The following is a 26,508-nucleotide window of genomic DNA, read 5'->3' as shown; positions in this document are numbered from 1 at the left end:
TCTTGAAAGGCAAGGGATATCAGATTAAGCAGTGCTTATGGACTGCCCTGCTTTGGTGAGCAGCCCCAAGTAGAGGGGGAGAAGAGAAAACCTATTGGATGCCCTGGGCCAATCTAAAAGGACAGCTACTCCATCTCCTGTCAGCATGATGGGCCAGCACCCTGAGACACCCAGTTCAACCTACTGAGTGGCATGGCCCCATGTCAAGGGTGGCCCTAGGTCAGTATCTCCTTAGGTTGGGGGTGGCCCCAGGTCTGTGTAGCCCCAGGTTGGGTTGGCTCCAGGTTGGAGGGGACCCTGGTCATGGCAACCCCAAATCAGGGGCTGCTTGGTGAGAATTAAAGGTGAGTCTGGGCTGAAGCAGAATCTCAGCAGAAGGCAACACAGAGAACAGGTCTAATTCTTAAGGAGATGAGACCATGGAGAGGATACGAGGTCTAGGGTGAGCCAAACCCAGCTGAAGCAGGAGTGGATCTGTGAGAATTTCCTAACCCAAGAACCCCTGGTGTCCACTGTGCTGAAAATGAACTAACTCTGTCAGAGGAGGACATCTCCCTTGTCTATAAGTTTATGTTCTAGAAAAAATGAATGGTGCTATGGAGCCATGTGATAGGCCTGGCGGAAGTCAGGAGCAGTGGGTAGGGGAAGGGGAGCTGTCAGAGAGCCCTCTAGGTTGGGTATATGGAACACTACGACAAAGCAGAGTGCAGGAGGGTGAAATATGTGTGTGTGGCCACATTGGTGAGGCCTGGGGTCACCAGGTGGAATCTAGGCTGGGATAAGGTGGGAAACACATTGCACAACAAAGACCAGGTTGCTAGGAGCCCCCAGTCTTCTAATGCCCCTTCTCCTTTCTGAAGCTACCTCCATAGACACTTCCACCTCAGCACATTTCCATAGGTGAGCTTCAAACCCTTCACACCTTTCTAGTCCCGCAGCTCCTTGTCAGGCCCTAGCTATTCAATCCACTCTTGTGGGAGTCAATGTGGGATGTGCTGACTTGTCCACGGCCTTGTGGACACCAGGGGAGGGTGGGGAAATTCCTTCTGCCTGTTGGCAAATCACAGTTTCACAGGATGCAGGTGTCAGGACCTTGAAAGATGGTTGACCTGGTTGATATGCTAGGTACTGTACTTTGACATTTCGTAGGGGTGACAGTCATTGTCCATTCTAAAGAAGAAGCAGCAATTAACAAGCTTGACAGAAAGAAAGTAGGAAGAGGCCCCAGACTGGCTAATTAAGGCCCATGCCAAAGGTGGGCTTACTGTGAGTGCAGGATACCTTAGCTTTGCAGTCCATCTTTCCCACTGGTCCTAGAAAAGTGTTCACATGGTGTATGAGTTCCTGTTGCTGTTGTAACAAATGACCACAAATTCAGTAACTTGGAAGAAAAGCCATTTATTATCTCCCACAGCAGTCAGTCTTGAGTCTGGTGAGTGTGGCTTGGTACTGGCTCACAAGATCCACATCAAGGTTCTGTCTACCCTGGCCTTTATCCGGAGGCTCTGGAGGAAAGTCCATTTCCAGCCTCATTCATTTTGTTGACAGAATTTATTTCCTTCTCATGGTTTCTACTTGGCCTGCCATCATCAGGCCACCAATGGTGGGCAAGTCTTTCTCACACTTAGAATCTCTCTTACTTCTCCACCTGCCGCATCTCTTGACCTCAGCCAGGAAAAGCTCTCTGCTCTTTAATGATCAAGTGATTAGATTGGGGCTCCTGGATAATACAGGATAATCCCTAGTTTAAGGTTTGTAATTTTAATTCCATCTGCAAATTTCCGTTTGCCATGTAATGAAACAATCACAAGTTCCAAGGACTAGGGCATGGCCATCTTTGGGGGACCATTTTGCTGACCACACATGGTCACATTTTTGTAAAATTTCAAGAGTGATTTTTTTTGGTTCTCTTTTGTAGAAGACCCAGCATTCTCCATTCTCCTCTTAACCTAAGACAGTGTTTTTCAAACTATAGTTCATCAATCATTGTTGCTTTCTTAAAAAATGAGTTTAAGGAGTAGCAACTAGCATTTTTGTAAGGAATATAGAAGTGAGTTGCATAGAAAATATCAAGACTGTTGCACATAACCATCTAAGTTCTATGAAATTGTTAGTATCCATCTATACACACACACACACACACACTTCTGAACTAGGTCAGGATTTAAAGTATACTTCTCAGTATACTTGGTTAAGTATTAAAAATTTGAAAAGACATTTTTTTAAAAAGATGCTAGAATTCATCTAGAGCCCCCAGCAGGGCCTGCTCCTGGTCCTGGAAGGATTTTTGAAGCACTTGGAAAGGCATCTGTCTCCCTGACAGAATCCTGACACAGGCTGTCTAGTCCTAGCCCAGAGGTCGGTGGCTCCCTTTGACCCTGGTTGTGTAGAGGGAGCCTTCTGCCCCTGCTGTGGACAACTGAAGATGCATATATGTTGTCTCAATTTTCTCCTTTGTAGCTATGTCTAAGAGTCTGTTTGGACAGGGGAAGAAACCTCTAGATACATTTTTCTGGGTAAACGAGATAACTGGAGAAATCACCTACCCCCCACCGAAGGCAGATGTACCAGAAGCTTCTCCAGCTTCTCTGGAGAAGCCCCAAGAGAGGCCCAGATCTCAGCATGGGAGCGTGCAGGGGGCTCCTCTCAGTTCTCAGGGCCCGTCCAGCACACCTGCACAGAAGGCTGCCCTTCTACGTCCTCCTAAGGCTTCACTGAAAGACACTGGCTCAAGGTACTTCCTCCCATCTACAGCAACCCATGGCCGGGCTAAGGCTGGACCAAGGAGCACTCCGCCATTTTCAGCAATTCCCATCCCCATCTCACCACCAGGACATGCTCCACCAACATGTGGCCCCCTTGGACAAGTCCCTCTGCCCCCGGCGTCTTCCTTTCCTCCCAGCCCTTCTGCCCCCTGGGCCTTCACCTGTAAGCTGAAAAATGTCCTTACTGGGAATAACCGATTTTCCTTTTGAACTTGAAAGCATTTGTGTGGCCACACCTTCCTGAGTGGCTGCCAGCTGTATACCTTCATGCTTACGTCCATGATGCTTCTGCCTCCCCTGGAAGCACACAGAACTCTGAGCAGAGTTCTTAGAAGAACACACCAAGTGCTTTCAAACCCCATATAAATTTAACTTAGATTTTGACACATAATGTTTTCTAGACCTTCTTTTACCTCCCAAGCCACCTTGGTATTTTGCTCTTAAGTTTTTGGACTTCGAGAATTTGGTTCCGATGTCGGTAGCAGAGCAGTACGTTTGGTTCCCAGCCAGAGCCAGAAGGATACCTCTCTGGTTGAGACAGGAGCAAGCCAGGATGAGTGGGACCCACAGGCCTCTGTGCCCAGCCCAGGGGGCAGCACTCAGGGCTGTCCTGGGTCCTGAGCAGTGGCTAGAGAGCCCTGCCGGGAGCTCTCTTTGAGGCAACCTGAGCCTGAGAGAGCCTTTGGGCAGACAACCCTTCTAGCTCTGCCTTCCCTGGTGGATAGGCTTCAGATGATGCTTTGGTGGGACAGTGGGCAGCCGCTCGACCCTCCAGGAATGGAGTGACTGGTTCAGTCATGCTGGGCTGGAGGCGGTAAGTAGGGGCTTGGAAACACTGTCAGCCTGAGGGTCCCAGGAAATCCCCCTTCTTGGGCCTGAGGAGCAGAGGCCTGTGGTCCAGCCTTGATTCTGTAGCCAGTGTGTCCAGTGACCCAGTCAGAACCCTGCATCTCTTGGCCTCAGTTTCCTCCCCCCACACCCCCGCACAGTATAAGGGTGAGCAAGCTTGTCTGCCAGTCCTGCTCAACTTCAGCGTCTGTATCTATGTTACCAGGCACCAGGGATGGGTGAGGCCCTAAGCTTACGGACTCTGTCTGGTACTGCAGAGCACGTAGGAAGGGTGGGTTGACGCTGAGCCCCGGCAAGTGGGTAACTGGCACAGAGGGCCGAGAACACAGCTCTAACCTGGAACCCAGCAGCCCAGGGAGAGAAGAGAAGCATGTGCACAGAAAAGCTCACTGCGGGCGAATTAGAAAAGCGAGAGGCTGGAACCAATTCAAACAACCAGTGAATAGGCCACAGCCTGCTTTTTGGTTTGACTCCGATGCCTCTGCGGGCACCTGCAGAAACCCTGTGGAGTGCTTTGCAAAGCACACACATCGGGCCCTTCGTGCAGACGCTCTGCTGCGGTGCACATTCTGGCGTCCGCTGTGACAGGGCTGTACAAGGTCTTAGACATTGCTGTGCTAAGGCCGGAGGTCAAAGGCACGTACGAGGTGGAGGCAGAGCAGGAGCCAGGTGCAGGAACCCGGCCCCAGCCTCCAGCCGGGACTCCTTCACATCCCAGCGCGCTTCTTTCTGGAGCTTCCTCTTCTCAAACACGCACGAGGCAGCAGGAGCCCTGCGGCTTCAAGCGGAAATCAGCGCCCCCACCGGCGGCTCATTGCCCCGCACCCCCATGTGCGTGGGAATCCCTTCACGGCCTCTCTCCATCCACGACCCGTTTGGGGACACACTGAAGAAGCTCATGGACCGAATCCACGACTGCCTGAAGATGCCCGAGTTGAGCCAGGACTACGGGACGCAGAATTATGAGCAGCAAGGGGTAGAGCTGAGCCAGGCTGCAGCCGAGGCCGGCCTCCAGCAGCGCAGGCGTGCGCTCTCCACCTGCGGCACTACAAGGACGCGCTGCTCGTCCACGACACGGTCCGTGCTGTGGACGCCCTGGACTTGCTGCCGGATTTCTACGACAGGGAGCGCACCACGAAGACCCAGGTCCTGCAGGCCGAGCGCTGGCTGCTGGTGCTGTTTGATGATTACAATAATGAGCTGGCCCACCTGGCAACATGCAGCCCAGAGAACCCCAAACTGGAGATGTTAGAACAGATCCTGCGGGAGCAGTTTGGGAGCAAAGACAGCCCCCGGGGCATCATCTTCACCCAAACCCGCCAGAGCACTCACTCCCTCCTGCTTTGGCTCCAGCAGCAGCCGGGCCTGCAGACCATGGACATCAGGGCTGACCTGCTGATCGGGGCAGGGACCAGCAGCCAGAACACCCACATGACCCAGAGAGACCAGCAAGAAGTGATCCGGAAGTTCCGGGTTGGCACCCTGCACCTCCTGGTGGCCTCACGTGTGGCCGAAGAGGGACCGGACGTCCCCCAGTGCAATGTGGTGGTGTGCTATGGGCTCCTGACCGAGATCTCCACGGTCCAGGCCAGGGCCGTGCCCGGGCTGGTCAGAGTATATACTCATTCGTGGCGCCCCAAGGCAGTCTGGAGCTGTGGCGGGAGCTGACCAACGAGGCGCTGGAGACATTGCTGGAGCGGGCGTGGCTGCCGTGCAGAAGATGGACCAGGCCGAGTAGAGGCTGGTAGGCTAAGTAGAGGCTGGAATCCCAGGAAACTCTAACTTTGGGAAGGTTAGTGGATATGAAATAATGCTCAGGTAGGAAGACAGAGTGTGTACCTTACCAGGGTCTCAGGTGGACCTGGCATGTTGCCCACAGATGGTGGGTTCTTCCCTCTGCAAATCCTCAAGGGCAGCCTACAACAAATGGGGTTTGCAATGCTGACCCCAAATCACTAGTACAGTGGGTTGAATCATGTCCCTAAAGGGTATGTTCACGTCCTAACCACTGGCACCTGTGAATGTGACATTCTATGGCAACGAGTGTGATTAATAATGGGTCTTGAGAGGAGGGGCTCATCCTAAATTATCCACTAGGCCCTATGCGTATCCACATGCATTCCTCAAACAGGGTGAGTTTTGAGAGGACACAGAATAAGAGGCAGCGATGTGACCACAGAGGCAGAGACTGGAGTGATGTGGCCACAAGCCAGGAACACTGGCAGCCAGCAGAGCCCGGAAGAAGCGAAGAAAAGAATGTCCCCTTGGGCCTCTGGAGGGAGCATGGTCCCACTGACACCTTGACTTTGGACTTCTGGTTTCAAGACTGTGAGGGAATGCATTTGTGTTAAGCCCCCTGGTTTGTAATTTGTGTCAGCCCCAAGAAACATACCAAACACAGGCTCTTGTCTGCTGTGTCTCTGCTGTGTTCCCAGCGCCTAGGACAAGGCCTGCATAGAGGAGCTGGTGTCTCCTAAGTGTTTGCTCAATGACTAACAAGAAAAGATCTTAGGAAATCCCTCAGCAAAGATTTTACTCTTGAAAAATCCTGCATTTTGGGTGGGGGTGGAAGTGAGGCACAGGGCTGCTGTCCATATAGATCACACTGCCCCTCCCCCCAACCACACTGCCTGTCCTGCTGCCTGGGAAGTGTCTGGCTCATGCGTACTGATACCAGGTCTGGGCCACTGCCCATGGTATTGACAGAGATGATGAAAAATGAACAGCCTCCAAAAGATTCTGAGGGTGAAATCTGTTGGCCTCCTCCATTGTGGGCCACACAACGAGAGTGCTGAACCGGTTTCCTCCACATCAGCTGCTGTGATGAACTTTGGGGCAGAAGTGTGCAAATGTTGCTCTAAGAACGATGCCCATAGGCACCTGTGGGGTCCCAGAGCCCAGGCTGCTGCCAGGCCTCAGGGGGAGCAGGGCTGCCCCCCATCCCTGTCCTACACAAGTCCCATAGGCACCAAGATGGCCCTGCTACCCACTGGCCAGCCACATAGCAGAGACAAGAGACCTTGGGTGGCGAGGCATGTCAGGCCTGGTCACTGTGCTGCTGCCTGCTCAGACCCCCCACAGCCCTTGGGACACCTAGGCTCTAATGCCACCTCTTATCTACAGGAGGCAGAACGGCCTTGGCCAAGTCTCCTCTCAGTTTTGGGTGTCAGTTTCCCCATGTGCAACATCTGTCACCTTAGGGGGAAATTCCTATAATGCTCCATAATAGGTATATCCCCATGAGGGAAGGGTTAGTGACCAGTAGACTGAGCCTGCAGTAGCACGGGACTGGGGTTAGAAGGGGGTCCCATGGCACCAACTCAGGTCTGATTTGTGTGGCCACTGGCTGTCCCACCTCCTCCTCCTCGTCGTCCCAACTGGAAGCCAAGGACCATCCAAGGGAGGGCTCTACACTCCTGGGGCAGACTCACTGAGGGTGGGAAGAACTTCCAAGAAAATGACCCAGGGTCTCCTTTTACAGATGGGAAGACTGAGGCCAAGTGAGGCCTTGTTCAGGGTCACTCAGTGCAGGGAGCCACTAGGAGTTCTACCAAGGTGCCCTGGGGATTGTGTCAATTCTTACTAATGGGACAGGCATCTGTGTGACCCTGTCAGGTCAGAGGGCTCATGGCTGGGGTCTGTGGCTAGGCAGCACAGGTCAGAGGCACTCTTGAAACAGGGAGGTGCTTTGTGACCCAACCAATGCATCAGTGGCTCCTGCACCCTGGGTCTGAGTGCTAGTCTTCTGGGAGTTTGGGCTCCCAGCTCTGGGGCCTGTGGTAGAAGGCTTCCAGGACCATAGCCCCTTGCAGAAGAGCCGAGAGCCTTGGGGCGCCTGGGTGGTGCAGTTGTTAAGCGTCTGCCTTCGGCTCAGGGCGTGATCCCGGCATTCTGGGATCGAGCCCCACATCAGGCTCCTCTGCTGTGAGCCTGCTTCTTCCTCTCCCACTCCCCCTGCTTGTGTTCCCTCTCTCACTGGCTGTATCTCTCTCTCTGTCAAATAAATAAATAAAATCTTAAAAAAAAAAAAAAAAAAAAAGAAGAGCCGAGAGCCTTGGAGCCAGCAGTCTCCACAGGACTGATGTGGTCTTACTGGCTTGCTCGAGGGAAGCTCAGGCAGGTCCCCCCAAGGCAGTTGGGGTAGGGTGGCGAGGCCAGATTAGTATAAGGGAAGTAGGAACACCAGGATGCTGGGACAGTGGCCCGAGCTGGAGGGGTTCACTTAGGGACGTACACACAATCCTTAGAGGTTCCAAAGGTGAGCTGACTCCTAACACTGCCCCGACCCTCTTGCTTCACCTATCTATTTCTCAATGTCCACCATCCTCTCATTAGCTCAGGTAGGCTGCCTAGACCTGGAGGTCTTTAAGAAATGAAGGAGGATGTAGGGCCTGGGGGGACCTGTCCTACAGACAGATGTGGCTTTGGACCTATGCCTCCCTGACTGGACAGCCTGGGGTCAGGGCCTACTTCTTCCATGGGAGAGGTCTGGCCTGGGTCTGGAACTCTGGTCCCTTTGGAGACCGTTTCTGACCCACGGCTTTATAATTGGAGGGGTCTGATCCTGTGCCAGTTTTGAGTGGTGGCACAGAGTTTTCCCTTTTATGTTAGATTGGGAGAGGAGGTCAAATAGGCCATCAATTTTTTGTAACTTCGTATTATGTCACAATAGTTGTAAAACTATTAATAACTGAATAACAAGAAAAACAATCTGATTAAGTATTATTTATTATATTATTATTAACAATCAGTTCTGAGACAAAGTCCAATTCAAAACAATACTAAGGATTCTATTATTAGTTGATTTTAGAAATGGCATAATCCAAACCTATATTTCAATAAGTTTTCTTATGTACTCTTTAAGGAAGGAATTTTTCACCCCCATCATTTGGCTCTGGAAAATCTTTATAGGCAACATTTTTACATCAGAAAAAAAAAAAAAACCAAACCTCAGTATAGTTGTTACTGAAGATTTGAAGAGAAAAATTACAAATCACTATTTCTTTTGAACATATATTTGAATTTGAATTTAAACAGTTTAAATAACAGTGTTTTAGATAAATTTGAAATGTACTTCAAGAACGGCTGTTAACAGCTCCTCTTCTTTCTGACGCACTGTGGGAAAAAATTCCTCCCCCATTTTTTCAGCAGTCGGGGCTACAAAAATGGTGTCCCAAATTAGGATTCACCTTATCCTCTTGAGAAATGAGCCAAAGAGGTTTTGGATCTGGTGAAATATATTATCTGAAGGGAAACACCTGTGGAGAGAGAGGCCCTGTGTCTCCCCTGTGTCCCTGGGGGCTGAGCTGTGCTGTGGCCTCAGGGAGTCCACGCAACCATGCACAAGGGGCAGCTCAAAGGGGCCTCACCCCATGTGCAAAACACTGGTAGGAACAGGAAGACCGGGGTTGCAGGGGTGACAGAAATCCTGAATGGCCTGAACCATTTTACACTCCCTACTTGCTAGAACTCTTGGGGAAACAAGCAAGGGTTTTTCTAGATAGTTTCTCCACAAAAACAAATGAGTCACCTCACTGGTTCAAAGATATTTACTGTCTGTTAGTGTCATGCTACCACAACAGCTATAATATTTTAATAGGTAGGAAAACTTATGGATTTAAACTTAGATTTTCTGTCACAAAGATGTTTTAACAAACTGGTATCAGACTGCTTATGACAATGTCAATACTATACATACATCCAATTGCTTTTTTTCCCTTCTCTTTCTCTCAGGAAAAATCTGGTTATCTAATTTTTGCTCCCCATCAGTCTCCTGTTTTGGATAGCAACCGTCCCCTACTGGCTGCAAAATACATGTTTGTGCTGACACTCGCGATGTAACTAGAAAGCTGCATGTTGAATGAGTTCCACTACGTCAGAGCTGTGCTGAATGAGACCTGGTTACACCTACCCACACTCACTCATATAAATACAGATATCCTGAACTCTGTAGGACCCCTCATTTACATACTGCTAAAAATATGTTCTTTCACTGACATCTTTTTACCCAATCTTGCCAATCAGATAAGAAACACCATAAAACTGGGAGATAAAACCTTTTAAAACAAGTGTTGTAGCAGAAATTAATTTTTAAAAAAGCTCTACAAACTTTGTTCTCGTAATATGTAAATAATACTGCTATATCAAATTGTGGATTTAAATAAGTTTAACAGCTTCTTATCTCTTCAAAAAAATACAGATTTCTGTGTTACTTAATGGCTTCTCCATCCTTCCAATTCCAAGGAATACAAAGGTCTCCATCTTGCATAACAGAATAAAAATGTGAAATGCAGAGATGCATCCCTTGTAGGTAAGGCAGTGACTGTTCTAGAAGTCTCTTACAACAATCCACCATTTGTATACTAGAAACGCTGGGCTCCTTATAAAACTTTTCCAGAGAAAATTTCTTCGTTGATGCCTGTATCAATTCATTTTCAACAACCTTTAACCTGTTATATTGAAAATAAACATAATATTGCCACAAGCTATCACCAAATAAAAGAACATAAAATGTATATATAATTTTATATATTGGGGCTCTAACTTTCAAGATTTTATTTAAATTCAAGTTAGTTCACATATAGTGTAGTGTTAATTTCAGAGGTAGAGTTCAGTGAGTCATCAGTTGCATGTTAACACCCAGTGCTCATTCCATCAAGTGCCTTCCTTAATGCCCATCACCAGTTACCCCATGCCCCCACCTACTTCCCCTCCAGCAACCCTCAGTTTGTTCCCTATAGTTAAGAGTCTCTTACAGTTTGTCTGTCTTTCTGTCTTTATCTTATTTTTCCTTCCTTTCCCCTATGTTCATCTGTTTTGTTTCTTAAATTCCACATATGAGTGAAATCATATGGTATTTGTCTCTTTCTGACTCACTTACTTTGCTTAGCATAATACCCTCTAGTTCCATCCATGTCATTGAAATGGCAAGATTTCATTCTTACCTATGGCTGAGTAATATTCTACTTTATCCATTCATCTGTTGATGGACACCTGGGCTCTTTCCATATTTTGGCTATTGTGGACATTGCTGCTACAAACACTGGAGTCTAACTTTCTACTCTCAACACTGAAAATGGTATCCACAAAGGGTAAATGACATACTTAGAAGACATGTCAATAGTTCTTGTGCATGTATCTCTGAAAGTATTTGTTAAATCTTTAAGCAGCAATAGGTAAAAATAATTAAGACATAACTTCAAAAATTCTTATCTTGCCTCTGAGCAACTGTCAGTGACCAAAGAAAGCAGAAAGCTGAGTGTAAAAGCCCTAGTTTTAGGAACCACCTACAGTCTGACCCTTGGGCAGTAATGACTTCTAGAGACTCCCAAACACCCAGCAGGCTCACAACAAGACCAGGCACCTGGGGAGGAGGCATCTCCCCTCCGCTCTCTTCTATGTCCATCAGCTCCCTTTCTGTTCCCTCCCCTTGGCCTGCGGGCTACAATGTCTCTTGTTCCATTAAGGACTTGAGTGAAGGCCTATAAAGCAGACAACTCAGGGCAGAACTCAGTGTCTTAAATACATTCCCCAACAGGTGGCCAATGTTTATGGGTATATCTTGGTAAATAGATTCAATCCTCCAAATCTTGGGATGTGTGAAAGAGGCCTCCACCTTGAGGGGTGTGCAGACCAGCACATACATCTTTTGGGAAGCCCATGCAGTAAGGTGAGTAAAGCAAAACTGCCACGGTCAAGGGTTCCCAAAGAAGTTTAATTTAAGTATTGCATTGGTTAAAAATACCCAAATAACCTCTATTTACCCACTCTTAATAACCACATAAAGGAAAAAAGTACCATGAAATATCCATAAGCTGGAAAAATATTTGAAAACAGAAATGGTCATTGTAGTCAGCTGGCAGTTAGGAACAGGGGTCTGTAATTACTGACTCACTCCCTTCAACAACACCCAGAACGCTTTCTCAAGTGCTGCTAGTTTTTTTTTTTTTTCTGTAAGATTACTCCTTCTAGACAATGATGCTTAGAGATTCAAGAAGTTGGGTAGCAGTTAGGGTTGACGGGGTTCTCAGAATGTTCCAGTTGGACCTGTACTTATTCTTCCCAGGATTAGACAGGAAGAACCATAGGTACCATCAACAGCAGGGACTGACAAACTTTTTTTTTTGTAAAGGGCTTTTCTTACTGGCTAAAAAAAAAAAAAAAAAGATACTAATCTGGCTTAGAAATGGGGAGCCTGGGGCACCTGGGTGGCTCAGTTGTTAAGCATCTGCCTTCAGCTCAGGGCGTGATCCCGGCATTCTGGGATCGAGCCCCGCATCAGGCTCCTCCGCTGGAAACCTGCTTCTTCCTCTCCCACTCCCCCTGCTTGTGTTCCCTCTCTCGCTGGCTGTCTCTATCTCTGTCAAATAAATAAATAAAATCTTAAAAAAAAAAAAGAAAAGAAATGGGGAGCCTGGGAGAGATGGAAAAGATGGTGGAGGGGACCCTATTTCAACCGGTCCCCTGAATTTAGCTGGATATCACCAAACCAGTCTGAACACCCATGAAATCAGCCTGAGGTGTGAGAATATATATCTGGATCTCTACAAACAGAATATTTCTGGCCTTGAGGTATATGAAGCATGGAACCATGATTCTGTGGAGAGATATCAGAAGACAAACAGAAGGGGGAGGGAGCCGCCATAAGCTGGCCCCGGGAAGGAGATATAACACCGGAGCGCAAAAGCGTCCCACACTGGGGACCGGGCACAGACTCTCAGAAAAGTAGAGGCAGGGAAAGGACTTTAGAGCAGCCCCCCGACAGGATCCGGGGGGGGGGGGGGGGCACATGCCAACCAGNTGCCAACCAGACGTGGCTAGCGGTTTTAGAGGAACAGAGGGCAGTGACGTCCCTAGCCCTGGGTCCGACCCTTGGGGGTGTTGCTGTGGGGTGCTCAACCAGGGAGAGGTTGTGGTTTTTAGCGCAGACAGAAATGGAGACCGTGTAGTCCTGGAGAGCTCAGTGAAGAGCAGACTGTGATCTCTCTGTTCTGAGGCTGAGGTTTGGTTGTGGTCACTTCTGCTCTCTCGGAAGAGATGTGGAAGCCACCTGGGAAAGCCGCCAGAGAACAAAAGCCCCCCAAAACCGGTTTTTACTGACGCCCGCCGCCCTCACAGGGGACAGGGTGACTCTGCCCAAGCAGGGTTGCCTGACTAACAGCACAGCAGGCCCCTCCCCCAGAAGACAGGCTGGAATAACAAGAGGACGACAACCCTAAGGTCCCTATAAAACAGGTGCATCTTGCTGGGGTCGTGGTTAATACTGTGGACTCTGTACATTCCCTCCACCACCCCCAACAGAATGACTAAGAGGAGGAACCCCCCAAAAGGAAAACAGTCAGAGATTGTGGCTGCTGCCACAGACCTAATGGGTATGGATATAAGCAAGATGTCGGAAATAGACTTCACAGTAATAATTATGAAGGTGATATCTAGGCTTAAGAAAAATATTAGCAACAATATAGAATCTTTAAGGACAGAAATGAGATCTAATCAGGCCTAACTTAAAAATGCTATGAATGAATGCAGTCTAAACTGGATACTCTGACTGCCAGGGTATGCGAGGCAGGAGAATGAATAAGTGAGCTAGAAGATGACAGAAAAGAAGGAAACCGAGGAGGCCTGGGAAAAACAGATTAAAGCCCAAGAGATGAGACTGAGAGAGATTAATGACACCATGTAACGTTCCAATGTCAGAATTACTGGGATCCCTGAGGGGGTGGAGAGAGAGAGAGGTCTAGAAGATTTATTTGAGCAAATCATACCTGAGAACTTCTCTAATCTGGGGAAGGAAACAAGCATATATGTCAAAGAGGCAGAGAGGACCCTTCTCAAGATCAATGAGAATAGACCGACACCCAGACATATAATAGTACAATTTGTAAATCTTAGATCCAAGGATGCAATCTTTTTTTTTTTTTTTTTAAAGATTTTATTTATTTATGTGACAGAGAGACAGCCAACGACAAAGGGAACACAGCAGGGGGAGTGGGAGAGGAACAAGCAGGCTCCCAACAGAGGAGACCAATGTGCGACTCGATCCCGGAACGCCGGGATCACGCCCTGAGCCGAAGGCAGATGCTTAACAACTGCGCTACCCAGGCGCCCCCCAGGGACGCAATCTTGACAGTGGCTAGGGGGAAGGGATTTCTTAGGTACAGAGGGAGGAACATCAGAATAATGTCAGACCTGTCCACAGAGACCCAGCAAGCCAGAAAGGGCTGGCAAAACTATTCAGGGTACTAAATGAGAAGAATATGCAGACAAGGATACTGTTTCCAGCAAGGCTGTCATTCAGAATGGATGGAGAGACAAGGACCTTCCAAGACTGGCAGAAACTGAAAAAATATGTGACCACCAAGCCAGCCCTACAAGAAATATTAAGGGGGGTTCTATAAAAGTAAAAAGACCCCAAGAGTGATACAGAACAGAAATTTACAATCTATAGAAACAAAGACTTCACAGGCAGCATGACATCATTAAAATCGTATCTCTCAATAATCACTCTCAATGTAAATGGCCTAAATGCTATCATGAAACGCCACAGGGTTGCAGATTGGATAAAAAGACATGACCCCTCTCTTTGCTGTCTACAAGAGACTCATTTTGAACCTAAAGATACATCTAGACTAAAAGTAAAGGGATGGAAAACCATTTTTCATGCCAATGGACCTCAAAAGAAAGCTGGGGTAGCAATTCTCATATCAGACAGATTAGATTTTAAAGACTGTAGAGATACAAAAGGACATTATATTATTCTTAAAGGATGTATCCAACAAGTGGCTATGACAATTATAAATACCTATGCCCCCAACAGGGGAGCAGCTAGATAGACAAGCCAACTCTTAACCAGAATAAAGAGACATATAGATAAAAATACGTTAATAGTAGGGGACCTCAACACTCCACTATCAGAAATAGACAGATCACCTAAGCAGAAAATCAACAAAGAAACAAGAGCTTTGAATGACACACTGGACCAGATGGACCTCATAGATATATACAGAACACTACACCCCAGAACAACAGAATACTCATTCTTTTCGAACGCACAAGGCACTTTCTCCAGAATAGACCATATACTGGGTCACAAAACAGGTCTCAACCAATACCAAAAGACTAAGATTATTCCCTGCATATTCTCAGACCACAATGCTTTGAACTGGAACTCAATCACAAGGAAAAATTTGGAAGAAACTCAAACACTTGGAAACTAAGAACCATCCTGCTCAAGAATGATTGGGTAAACCAGGTAATTAAAAATCAGTTAAACAATTTTTGGAGACCAACGAGAATGAAAACACATCGGTGCAAAACCTATGGGACACTGCAAAGGCAGTTCTAAGGGGAAAATACTTAGCCACCAAGACTCACTCAAAAGAACAGAAAAATCTAAAATCAGTCTTTATGTTCTCACCTCAAGAACTGGAGCTGGAACAAAAGAACAGGCCTAACCCATGCACGAGAAAGCAGTTGATCAAGATTAGAGCAGACATCAATGAATTCGAAACCAGGAGCACAGTAGAGCAGATCAACAGAACTAGAAGCCGGTTCTTTGAAAGAATAAATAAGATCGATAAGCCACTGGCAAGACTTACTCGAAAGAATAGAGAAAGGACCCAAATTAATAAAATTATGAATGAAAGGGGAGAGGTCATGAACAACACCAATGAAACAGGAAGGATCATTAGAAACTTTTATCAACAACTTTATGCCAATACATTAAACAACCTGGAAGAAATGGATGCCTTCCTGGAAACCTATAAACTACCAAGACTGAAACAGGAAGAAATCGATTATTTAAACACAACTATTAATTATGAAGAGATTGAAGCAGTGATCAAAAACCTTCCCAAAACAATAGTCCAAGGCCTGACGGATTCCCCAGGGAATTCTACCAAACATTCAAAGAGGAAATAATACCTATTCTCCTGAAGCTGTTTCAAAAAATAGAAACAGAAGGAAAACTACCAAACTCGTTTTTTGAGGCCAGTATTACCTTGATCCCCAAACCAGGCAAAGACCCCATCAAAAAGGAGAATTACAGACCGATATCCCTGATGAATATGGATGCCAAAATTCTCAACAAGATCCTAGCTAATAGGACCCAACAGTACATTAAAAGGACTATCCATCAAGACCAATGGGATTCATCCCTGGGATGCAAGCGTGGTTCAACGTTCGCAGATTGATCAGTGTGATAGATTATATCAACGAAAAAGTGTCAAGAACCATATGATCCTCTCAATTCATGCAGAAAAAGCATTTGACAAAATACAGCATCCTTTCCTGATTAAAACCCTTCAGAGTGTAGGGATAAAGGGTACATTCCCCAATTTCATAAAAACCATCTATGAAAAGCCTACGGCAAATATCATTCTCAATGGGGAAAAGGTGAAAGGTCTTTCCGTTAAGATCAGGAAGACGACATGGATGCCCACTCTCGCCATTATTATTCAACATAGTACTAGAAGTCCTTGCAACAGCAATCGGACAACAAAAAGGGATAAAATGTATTCATATGGGCAAAGAAGAAGTCAAACTGTCTCTCTTCGCAGATGACATGATACTCTATATGGAAAACCCAAAAGAATCCACCCCCAAATTACTAGAACTTACAGAGCAATTCAGTAATGTGGCGGGAAACAAAATCAATGCTCAGAAATCAGTTGCATTTCTATACACGAACAATGAGACTGAAGAAAGAGAAACTAGGGAATCGATTCCATTTACAATAGCATCCAAAATCATATGATATCTCGGAATTAACCACAAACGTAAATGATCTATACTCCAGAAACTAAAAATCACTCTTGAAAGACATTGATGAAGACACAAAAAGATGGAAAAACATTCCATGCTCATGGATCAGAAGAATAAACATAGTTAAAATGTGTATGCTACCCAGAGCAATCTACACTTTCAATGCCATCCCAATCAAAATACCAATGACATTTTTCAAAGAACTGCAACAAACAGCCCTTAAATTTGTATGGAAACTGAAAAGGCCCCGAATTGTCAAGGAAATGTTGAAAAGGAAAAAAAAAAGCTGGGGCATCACATTGCCTGATTTCAAGCTGTACTACAAAGTTGTGATCACAAAGACAGCATGGTACTGGCAGAAAAACAGACACATAGACCAATGGAACAGAATAGAGAACCCAGAAATGGATCCGCAGCTCTTTGGGCAACTAATTTTTGACAAAGCAGGAAAATACATTCAGTGGAAAAAAGAAACTCTCTTCAATAAATGGTGCTGGGAAAATTGGACAGCTACATGCAAAAGAATGAACCTTGACCACTCTCTCACATCATACACAAAGATAAACTCCAAATGGATGAAAGACCTCGATGTGAGACAGGAATCCATCAAAATCATAGAGGAGAACATAGGATGTAACCTCTTTGACATTGTCCACAGCAACTTCTTTCAAGTCACATCTCCAAAGGCAAGGGAAACAAAAGAAAAAATAATCTTTTGGGACTTCATCAAGATAAAAAGCTTCTGCACAGCCAGGGAAACAGTCAAAAAAATGAAGAGGCAGCCCACGGAGAGGAGAATATATTTGCAAATGATACTACAGATAAAAGACTGGTATCCAAGATCTACAAAGAACTTCTCAAACTCAATACACGAGAAACAAACAATCAAATAAAAAAATGGGCAGAAGATATGAACAGACACTTTTCCAATGATGACATAAAAATGGCCAACAGATACATGAAAAAACGTTCAAAATCATTAAGCATCAGGGAAATTCAAATCAAAACCACACTAAGATACACCTTACGTGAATTAGAATGGCAATAATTGACAAGGCAAGAAACAACAAATGTTGGAGAGGACGTGGAGAAAGGGGATCCCTCCTACATTGTTGGTGGGAATGCAAGTTGGTACAGCCACTTTGGAAAACAGTGTGGAAGTCCCTTAAAAAGTTAAAAATAGAGCTACCCTGTGATCCAGCAATTGGACTACTGGGTACTTACCCCAAGATACAGATGTAGTGATGAGAAGGGCCATATGCACCCCAATGTTCATAGCAGGATTTGTCCACAATAGCTAAATTGTGGAAGGAGCCGAGATGTCCTTCAACAGATGACTGGATTAAGAAGATGTGGTCCATATATACAATAGAATATTACTCAGACATGAGAAAGAACGACTACCCAACATTTGCAGCAACATGGACGGGACTGGAGGAGAATATGCTAAGTGAAGTAAGTCAAGCAGAGAAAGACAATTATTATATAGTTTCACTCATTTATGGAATGTAAGAAATAGCAAGGAGACGGGTAGGAGAAGGAAGGGAATAATGAAGGGGAGGGGTAAACAGAAGGGGGAATTTACCACGAGAGACTGTGGCCTCTGGGCAACAAACTGAGGGCTTCATAGGGTATAGGGGTGGGGGACTGGGATAGGCCGGCGATGGGTATTAAAGAGGGCACATGTTGCATGGAGTACTGGGTGTTATATTCAAATAATGAATCATGGAACACTACATCCACTGTATGGTGACTAACATAACATAATAAAAAATTATTGTTAAAAAAAATAAAGACTGTAGTAAGAGATGCAGAAGGACTCTGTATCATTCTTAAAGGGTCTATCCAACAAGAGGATCTAACAATTGTAAATATCTATGCCCCCAACAGGGGAGCAGCCAACTACATAAGCCAACTCTTAATCAAAACAAAGAAATACATTGATAATAATACTTTAATAGTAGGAGACCTCAACATTCCATTCTCAGCAATAGACAGATCAGCTATGCAGAAGATCAACAAAGAAACAAGAGCTTTGAATGACACACTGGACCAGATGAATTTCACAGATATATGTACAGAACACTCCACCCTAGAACAACAGAGCACTCATTCTTCTCAAGTGCACATGGAACTTTCTCCAGAACAGACCACATACTGGGTCACAAATCAGGTATCGGCCAATACCAAAATACTGAGATTATTCCCTGCATATTCTCAGACCACAATTCTTTGAAACTGGAACTCAATCACAAGAAAAAATTTGGAAGGAATTCAAACACTTGGAAGCTAAGGACTATCCTGCTGAAGAATGTTTGGGTCAACAAGGAAATGAAAGAAGAACTTAAACAATTCATGGAAACCAATAAGAAAGAAAACACATTGGTCCAAAACCTTTGGGACACTGCAAAGGAGGTCGTAAGGGGGAAATACACAGCCATCCAAGCCTCTCTTGAAAACTCAGAAAAATCCCGAATACACAAGCTAACTTTACACCTTAAAGAACTGGAGAAAGAACAACAAATAAAGCCTAAGCCAAGCAGGAGAAGAGAAATAATAAAGATTAGAACAGAGATCAATGGATTAGAAACCAGAAATACAGTAGAGCAGATCAACGAAACTAGAACCTTGTTCTTTGAAAGAATTAATAAGATCGATAAGCCACGGCCAGACTTATCCAAAATAAAACAGAAAGGACCCAAATTAATAAAATCATGAATGAAAAAGGAGAGATCACGACTAACACCAAGTAGAAACAATTCTTAGAAATTACTATCAACAACTATGTGCAAATAAATTAAACAACCTGGAAGAAATGGATCCATCCTGGAACCCTATAAACTACCAAGGCTGAAACAGGAAGAAACTGACAACCTGAATAGACCAATAACCAGTAACAAAATTGAAGCAGTGATCAATAACCTCCCAAAAAATGAGTACAGGGCCTGATGGATTCTCAGGGGAATTCTATCAAACATTTAAAGAAGAAATAATACCTATTCTCCTGAAGCTGTTTCAAAAAATAGAAACAGAAGGAAAACTTCCAAACTACTTCTATGAGGCCAGCATTACTTTGATCCCAAAACCAAAGATCCCATCAAAAAGGAGAATTACCATTATCCCTGATGAACATGGACGCCAAAATTCTCAACAAGATCCTAGCTAATAGGACTCAACAGTACATTAAAAGGATTATCCATCACGACCAAGTGGGATTTATTCCTGGGATGCAGGGGTGGTTCAACATTTGCAAATCAATCAATGTGATATAACACATTAATAAGAGAAGAGACAAAAACCATGTGATCCTCTCAATTGATGCAGAAAAACCATCTGACAAAATACAGCATCCTTTCCTGATTGAAACTCTTCAGAGTGTAGGGATAGAGGGAACATTCCTCAAATTCATAAATACTATCTATGAAAAGCCCACAGCGAATATCATTCTCAATGATATTCCTTAAGATCAGGAACACGACAGGGAAGCCCACTCTCGCCATTATTGTTCAACAGAGTTATTAGAAGTCCTAGCCTCAGCAATCAGACAACAAGAAGAAATAAAAGGCATTCAAACTGGCAAAGAAGAATCTCTATCTTCGCAGATGACATGATATTTTATGTGGAAAACCCAAAAGACTCCACCCCCAAATTACCAGAACTCATACAGCAATTCAGTAATGTGGCAGGATACAACATCAATGCACAGAAATCAGTTGCTTTTCTCTACACTAACCATGTAAGTGTAAAAAGAGAAATTGTGGAATCAATTCCATTTACAATAGCACCAAAAAGCATACTTGGAATAAACCTAACCAAAGAGGTAAAGGATCTATACTCTAGAAACTACAGAACACTTATGAAAGAAAAAAAGACCCAAAAAGATGGAAAAACATTCCATGCTCAGGGATTGGAAGAATAAACATTGTTAAAATGTCTATGCTACCCAGAGCAATCTATTACTTTCGACGCAATCCCCACCGAAATACCAATTGCATTTTTCAAAGAGCTGGAACAAACAATCTTAAAATTTGTATGGAATCAGAAAAGACCCCAAATCACCAAGGAAATGTTGAAAAAGAAAAAGCTGGGGGCATCACAATGCCTGATTTCAAGCTGTACTACAAAGCTGTGATCACAAAGACAGCATGGTACTGGCACAGAAACAGACACATAGACCAATGGAACAGAATAGAGAGCCCAGAAATGGACCCTCGGCTCTTTGGGCAACTAATCTTCGACAAAGCAGGAAAAAATATCCAATGGAAAAAAGACAGTCTCTTCAACAAATGGTGCCAGGAAAATGGGACAGCTATATGCAGAAGAATGAAACTTGACCACTCTCTCACACCATACACAAAGATAAACTCTAAATGGATGAAAGACCTCGATGTGAGACAGGAATCCATCAAACACAGGCAGTAACCTCTTCGACATGTTAAGAAGTCAGGCAGTCTTAGGCAAGTCTACTTGGGACCCAGATATTAGCTTAGAATACTGGTTTTAAACCATCCAGCAAGTCAAGGGTCCTGCAGAGGTACTCAGAGGAACCCCATGGGTATGAGTCGCTTCTAGTTCCCTTCCCATCACCTGAAAGCTTTTATCTTTTTTATAAATTGGGCTTCCACTTGAGAATTCACTTTATAGAAATATGCAGCTAAAAAGTGAAAACCACAGTCTAAGAACCCACTTCATCTGTGGAAAGCCAGTAGTCTTAACCACCCCCTAATGATTACAATGAAGGCAACCTTAATAGGGTGGGGAGAACAGAGTGGAGGGAAGGAGAAGGCAAAGGGGAGGAAAAACTCTGGGCCCAGAGTCAGAGGTCTGCAGAGGCTTGAAGGCAATGAGTTAGAGGGAAGGTATACTGGGACCAGCAACGAAGTGGCTTCCTCTCCATGGGGAATGAAACAGGGACAAGGGCTCCAGAGCCAGAGCCAGAGCCAGAAAGGGGCTCAGGAAACATACACGTTAATGAATTCAGCCAATGGATGTTTCCTGAAGGCTGCCTGTGTGCCCTGCACTGATCCTGGGATGGGAGGGAACAAAAGAGACAAAGTCTCTGTCCTCATGATGTTTACATTCTGTCTGGGGGGGTTAGGCAATAAATAAGTGAGGAAAACAGCTTGTCAGAGACCAGTGGTGTTGAGTGCAAGGGAGCAAGGCAGACCAGTGGCAGCGGAGGGGAGCCACAGGCGAGAGCACTGGTTGCGGCTGTGATCACAGAAGACATCACTGAGAGGGCGGACATGCGCTGAGACCTGAGAGAGGTGAAGGGCAAACCAAGACAACACCAGGAAGAGCCGCTCCAGGGTGCTGGAGGAAGATAAAAGGGCCATCCAGCTGAAGCAAAATGAGTGAGGGGAAAGTCAAGGGGACCCTAGCCTGTAGGCCAGCTCAGTGGGAGTGACAGGCCCTGAAGGGACTTCTCACAGGGCGACTCACTCTGGCTGCTCTGATGAGTCACTGTATTGACCTGACTGGTAGGAAGGGAACTTTCAAAAACTAACCTATGTGAATCGCATTTCTTTTTATTTTACTTCCTCAAAATCTAGCAGCAATATACCAAAGCTACAAAATGGCCATTGAGAAAACAGAAGCAGCAACTACAGGGTAGCCAACAAAATCATCAGCCCTCACAGTGACACGTGGGCCAGAACTGCTCCCAAGGGTTAGAGCTGACTTACAACAGAGAGAAATCACATCACAAACACGGAGGCTTACCAGCCAGTCAAGAAATGGGACATTCGTGCCATGAGATCTGGCCAACAGAGCGGTCACCAAGTCCACAAGCAAAACAGAGATGCAGCTCCTTCACTTACTTTATACACAAAACAATCCTGCTATCTCGTGTCTTTTGTGGCTCCTCCCTTGCTACCCTTTCTTTCAGATGAGCAACCTGCGGGGATGGAGGGGTGAACGGGGGGCAAGACAGGAGAGATGCAGAACTGACAGCTCTCCGGCACACTGCTGAATGGTCACCTCAGACCCTCTACCTTCCTGGTTCCGGTCTCTGTCCTCCTCAGTGCAGCCACGTCCTCTGGGCCACTGTGTTCCCTTCAGCGCCCCTGTGGCCCTCTGAGAGCACTAGCCTTGGTGCTTCTCACTCAGCCCCTCTCTGGCCCAGCCACCACTGACCTGTGCAGAACCCACACCTCCCACTAGAAACGCAGTCCAGGAGGGCAGGGACCTGGCCCCATCGTTCTCTCGGTGGCACCTGTCATAGCCTCGGGCACACAACAGTCATGTTAAAAGACCACTAAATGAATGAATACATTCCCAGTATCCACATAAAACATTATTGAGCAGTATCCAATACCCACACATCAGGAAACTCTTGGCTATGAGTCCTTCAAAGATACAAACAACATAGAGACAGGACTGCTTACGAACTGCAACAATTTTTTACTTTAAAATTTCTTCTCATTTACTTAAAATCAGTAGTTCTCAAAGTTTTAAACCATCAAGACTCCTGTTATTCAAGCAGTAACTGAATTTTTCCTTGTTGCCACCTTTTTCCATCTAGAGAATTTCTTTCTGATATTCTTATCTTTTGTTCTGCTCCTGAATTGACTTTTATACTAACAAGTCTTGCTTCTCAAATGGAGGCACATGGCAGTAATGTCACTGAGGCTGTTACAATCAGAAATACCACACGCAATTCCTGGCAGACCGGGGGCCATGGAATATGTACAAACCAGCCCATTTCTTAAGTTTCATGCAGTTTTTATGTCCCATCTTTATGAATTCTGAATACCTGGATTTTGACAGACAGACTGACTGGTAGGACATTACAAAGGGCTCACGGCACTTACTCTTCTTTTCTTTTCATGTTGTCTCTCGCCTGCTGGGCTTTGGTGAGGATAAACCACTGGAGGTTTGCTGGGTCACAGAGGCTTGGGATGTTAAAGTGCCCGAGTTCGTGCAAGCTTGGAGCATATCTGTCACTGTAACAAAACACATGTGAAAGGAAAAATCACTCATCCCTCATTCCCCACTCCACCCCCAAAGAAAATATTTCAGTAGTCTGATGAGTGATGAAGGAATTCATCAAGAAAATCCACTTTAAAAAGTATAGCAAAATTATGCTTTAAGTTTTGCTGTTCCCCAAAGAGACACACTTTCAGGAGAACCACATACTTCCTCACCCCGTGGCCACCTTCATGTGTAAGATGGAGACTGCAGCTCACCTCACGGGGAGGTGTAAGCAGAGGTATGCATTTAGCACCAAGCACAGGCTGTGAAAACAGCATGTGCACAAAAAATGTGGGCTACTGATTTAACATTAGTTTAATCCTAGAAAGTTTTTCATAGGTTTGACTTTGCCCTGTAAGTGGCAATGTATTTCAACAGTGTTCTAGAGTCAATCCTTCAATCCCTTCAAGTTGGCTTCTTTAATGTGTAAAAGAGTGTTGGTAACAAAAGTGATATTCTTTTCTTTAGTTCCTAAGAAAAACACAAAACAATTTAATCCACTTGCACACACAACACAGCTAAGTGAAAGAATAAAAGTCATTCTCATTTTAGATATTTACCTGTTAAGGATCATCTGTAAACCACGCAGACTTCGAGGATGAAAGGGTATTCTGTTTTTCAACAGTCTATTATGGAACACATCAAGAAGAGAGTAATATTCTTCAAGAGTCAATACTGGTTGCAATTCCTCGATATAAACCACTTGTATGCCTCCGAGAAGGTAGCTTATTTGTTCTTCTAAAAGCATCAGCCTCCTCTGAAGGTCAAAATAACTTGGTAATCTTTCAAAAAGCTACAGTATTTAAAAAAAATGAAAGAAGTATTTAGTTTTATGTTACTGTACTAGCTCAATTTTAGGATTCCAATAAATGGGATTGAGAAATTTTAACAAGAGAATTGTTTTCCTAGAAGGAAAGTTCTAGCAAGTGAAAAAAAAAGACAATGTAATGCTGGAAATATTAATATTCAAAACAAACCACTATATATCTTAGGGATTTTTAGATAGGACTGAAGAGATTGTAGAAAAAAATAGGTTCCAAATGAAAATAAATCCTAAGTACTAACATTAAAATCTCAAATTAGTTTGGAATGATTACATGGTCTAATAAAGAAGGGTTTGAGAAATCAATTACATGGATTTCAGCACCAAGTCTACTTCTTCAGAATTTACTTTAATTCAACAAAACTCAATTCCATGCAATAAACATCACTGAGCACCTACCATGTACTTAAGCACAAAATTGGGCCCCTGTAGTGTACAGATTAGAAGAGCTGGGCCCTGCTTTTCCGTCGGGGTGCAAGTAAACAAAACAAGAATCAGGATTCTTTGTATAAGTGCCACGTCCACATGAGTGGATACAGAGAAGATGCTCAAGTAAAGGTTTCTAAGGAAGTCTAATGTGACCAGTCTGAAAAGACAGACAGGATTTTGCGAGAGTTAGATACACATGGAGGTGTGTCAGGGGAAGAGAGATGGAAGCCTGAAAAGGGGCAGCACACTCCAAGCCTTGGAGTCGGTACGGCTGTACTGGGAAGGCCCTCGTGTGTTGTGCTGAGGACTCAGACTGTACGTAGAGAGCTGGGGATGTACCACGTACAGAGGAATGGGAAGGCATCAAAACCTCTGCTCTAATAAAAGCAATAGCAGTATACAAATTCTACAAGCTATTTGTAATAGACTTCTAACAATCTGAAAATCATTTCCCTACCCACGTTCTCCATTTTTCTCTTAATGATTTATCTATGTATAAATGGTAACCACCTTTAAAAAACTTTTTATTTTCAGATAATTGTAGATTCATATATCTTTCACCCTTTCCCCAATGGTAACATCTTGCAAAACTACAGTATAACATCACAACTGGGAAACTGACATTGATAGAACCCACTGACCTGATTCAGACTTCATCAGTTCTACTTACACTCAGTTGTGTGTTTGTGTATATGTATTTAACTGTATGCAGTTTAGTCCCGTGTGTAGATGCACATCCCATGACCACATGACACAAGACAGTTCCACCACAGGGATCCCGTGCGCCCAGTGATCCCCCACGGACCGCGGGGAGAGAACTCCCTACTCCCCAACCCCTGGCAACCACTAATCTGTTCTTTCCACAATTTTGTTATTTTAAGAATGTTATGTAAGTGGAATCACACAGTATGTAATCTTTTGATACTGACTTTTTTAACTCACCACAATGCCCTTGAGATCCACCCAGGCTATTGCTGGTGTGAGTAGTTCATCCCTCGTCCTGTTGGGTAATGTTCTGTAGTACGGGTGTGCCACAGTTTACCCATTCATACCCTGAAGGACATTAGAGTTGTTCTAGTTGTTGGCTATCATGCACATCTGTATACAGGTTTTTGTGTGATCTTTTCCAGAGTCCCTGTACCATTCTACATAGACCCCAGTGATGGATGAGTGATCCGATGTTTCTGCACTCTTGCCAGAATCTGGTGATGTCACTATTTTTCATTTTAGTCATTCAAAAATATTTGTCATCTGTAGGTCTTCTGTGACATAGCTGTTCATGTCTTTTGTTTTTTTGGATTGTTTTTTTTTGACTACTGAATTTTGAGAGCTCTTTTTTTTTTAAAGATTTTATTTATTTATTCGACAGAGATAGAGACAGCCAGTGAGAGAGAGAACACAAGCAGGGGGAGTGGGAGAGGAAGAAGCAGGCTCCCAGTGGAGCAGCCTGATGTGGGGCTAGATCCCAGGACCCCAGGATCACACCCTGAGCCGAAGGCAGACACTTAACGACTGAGCCACCCAGGCGCCCCTGAGAGTTCTTTATACATGAGGTACACAGACTTTGTCAGATATGGTTTGCAAATATCTTCTATGGAATATCTGATTTCAACAGACACTTCACAAAAGAAAGTACGTGGACAGCAAATAAGCCCATAAAAAGATACTCTCCATCATCTGTCATTATGGAAATGCAAATTAAATCCACGAGATAGCACACACACCTATTAGAATGGCTAAAATTAAAAAGACCACCATCGCATTAGCAGTTTCTCAAAAGGTAAAATACCCTAACATATGATCCAACTATTACACTTTTAGGAGAAAAGGAAATATATGTGCATGTGGACATAATGTTTCTAACAGCTTTATTTCCCACCACCAAAACTGACATAACTCAATACCCAT

The 26,508-nt window shown here is 44.7% G+C and overlaps 2 protein-coding genes across 29 annotated transcripts in view; one reads left to right on the top strand and one right to left on the bottom strand.

Annotated features, from left to right (window-relative positions):
• The first annotated feature begins 2,462 nt into the window (after positions 1 to 2,462).
• Positions 2,463 to 3,639, top strand: C6H3orf86 (chromosome 6 C3orf86 homolog). The gene has a single exon (XM_034661773.1). The coding sequence runs from the start codon at positions 2,463 to 2,465 to the stop codon at positions 2,973 to 2,975; it is 513 nt and encodes a 170-aa protein (XP_034517664.1). The 3' UTR covers positions 2,976 to 3,639.
• A 4,685-nt stretch (positions 3,640 to 8,324) lies between these two features.
• Positions 8,325 to 26,508, bottom strand: part of TCAIM (T cell activation inhibitor, mitochondrial) — a 68,375-nt gene continuing 50,191 nt past the window's right edge. For all 28 annotated transcript variants that reach the window (XM_019793065.2, XM_019793069.2, XM_034662349.1 and 25 more), the window contains 3 exons: positions 23,909 to 24,141; positions 23,189 to 23,320; positions 8,325 to 10,063 (listed from right to left, as the gene is read on the bottom strand). In XM_019793065.2, the coding sequence (XP_019648624.2) occupies positions 9,823 to 10,063; positions 23,189 to 23,320; positions 23,909 to 24,141 (606 nt within the window). In that variant the 3' untranslated portion in view covers positions 8,325 to 9,822. The remainder of the gene's footprint in view (positions 10,064 to 23,188; positions 23,321 to 23,908; positions 24,142 to 26,508) is intronic.

Source organism: Ailuropoda melanoleuca, chromosome 6 (assembly GCF_002007445.2).
Source record: "Ailuropoda melanoleuca isolate Jingjing chromosome 6, ASM200744v2, whole genome shotgun sequence".
In the NCBI taxonomy this organism is placed as follows: Eukaryota; Metazoa; Chordata; class Mammalia; order Carnivora; family Ursidae; genus Ailuropoda; species Ailuropoda melanoleuca.
The sequence above is the reverse complement of the archived record's forward strand: the minus strand, read 5'-3'. Positions and strand labels throughout refer to the sequence as shown.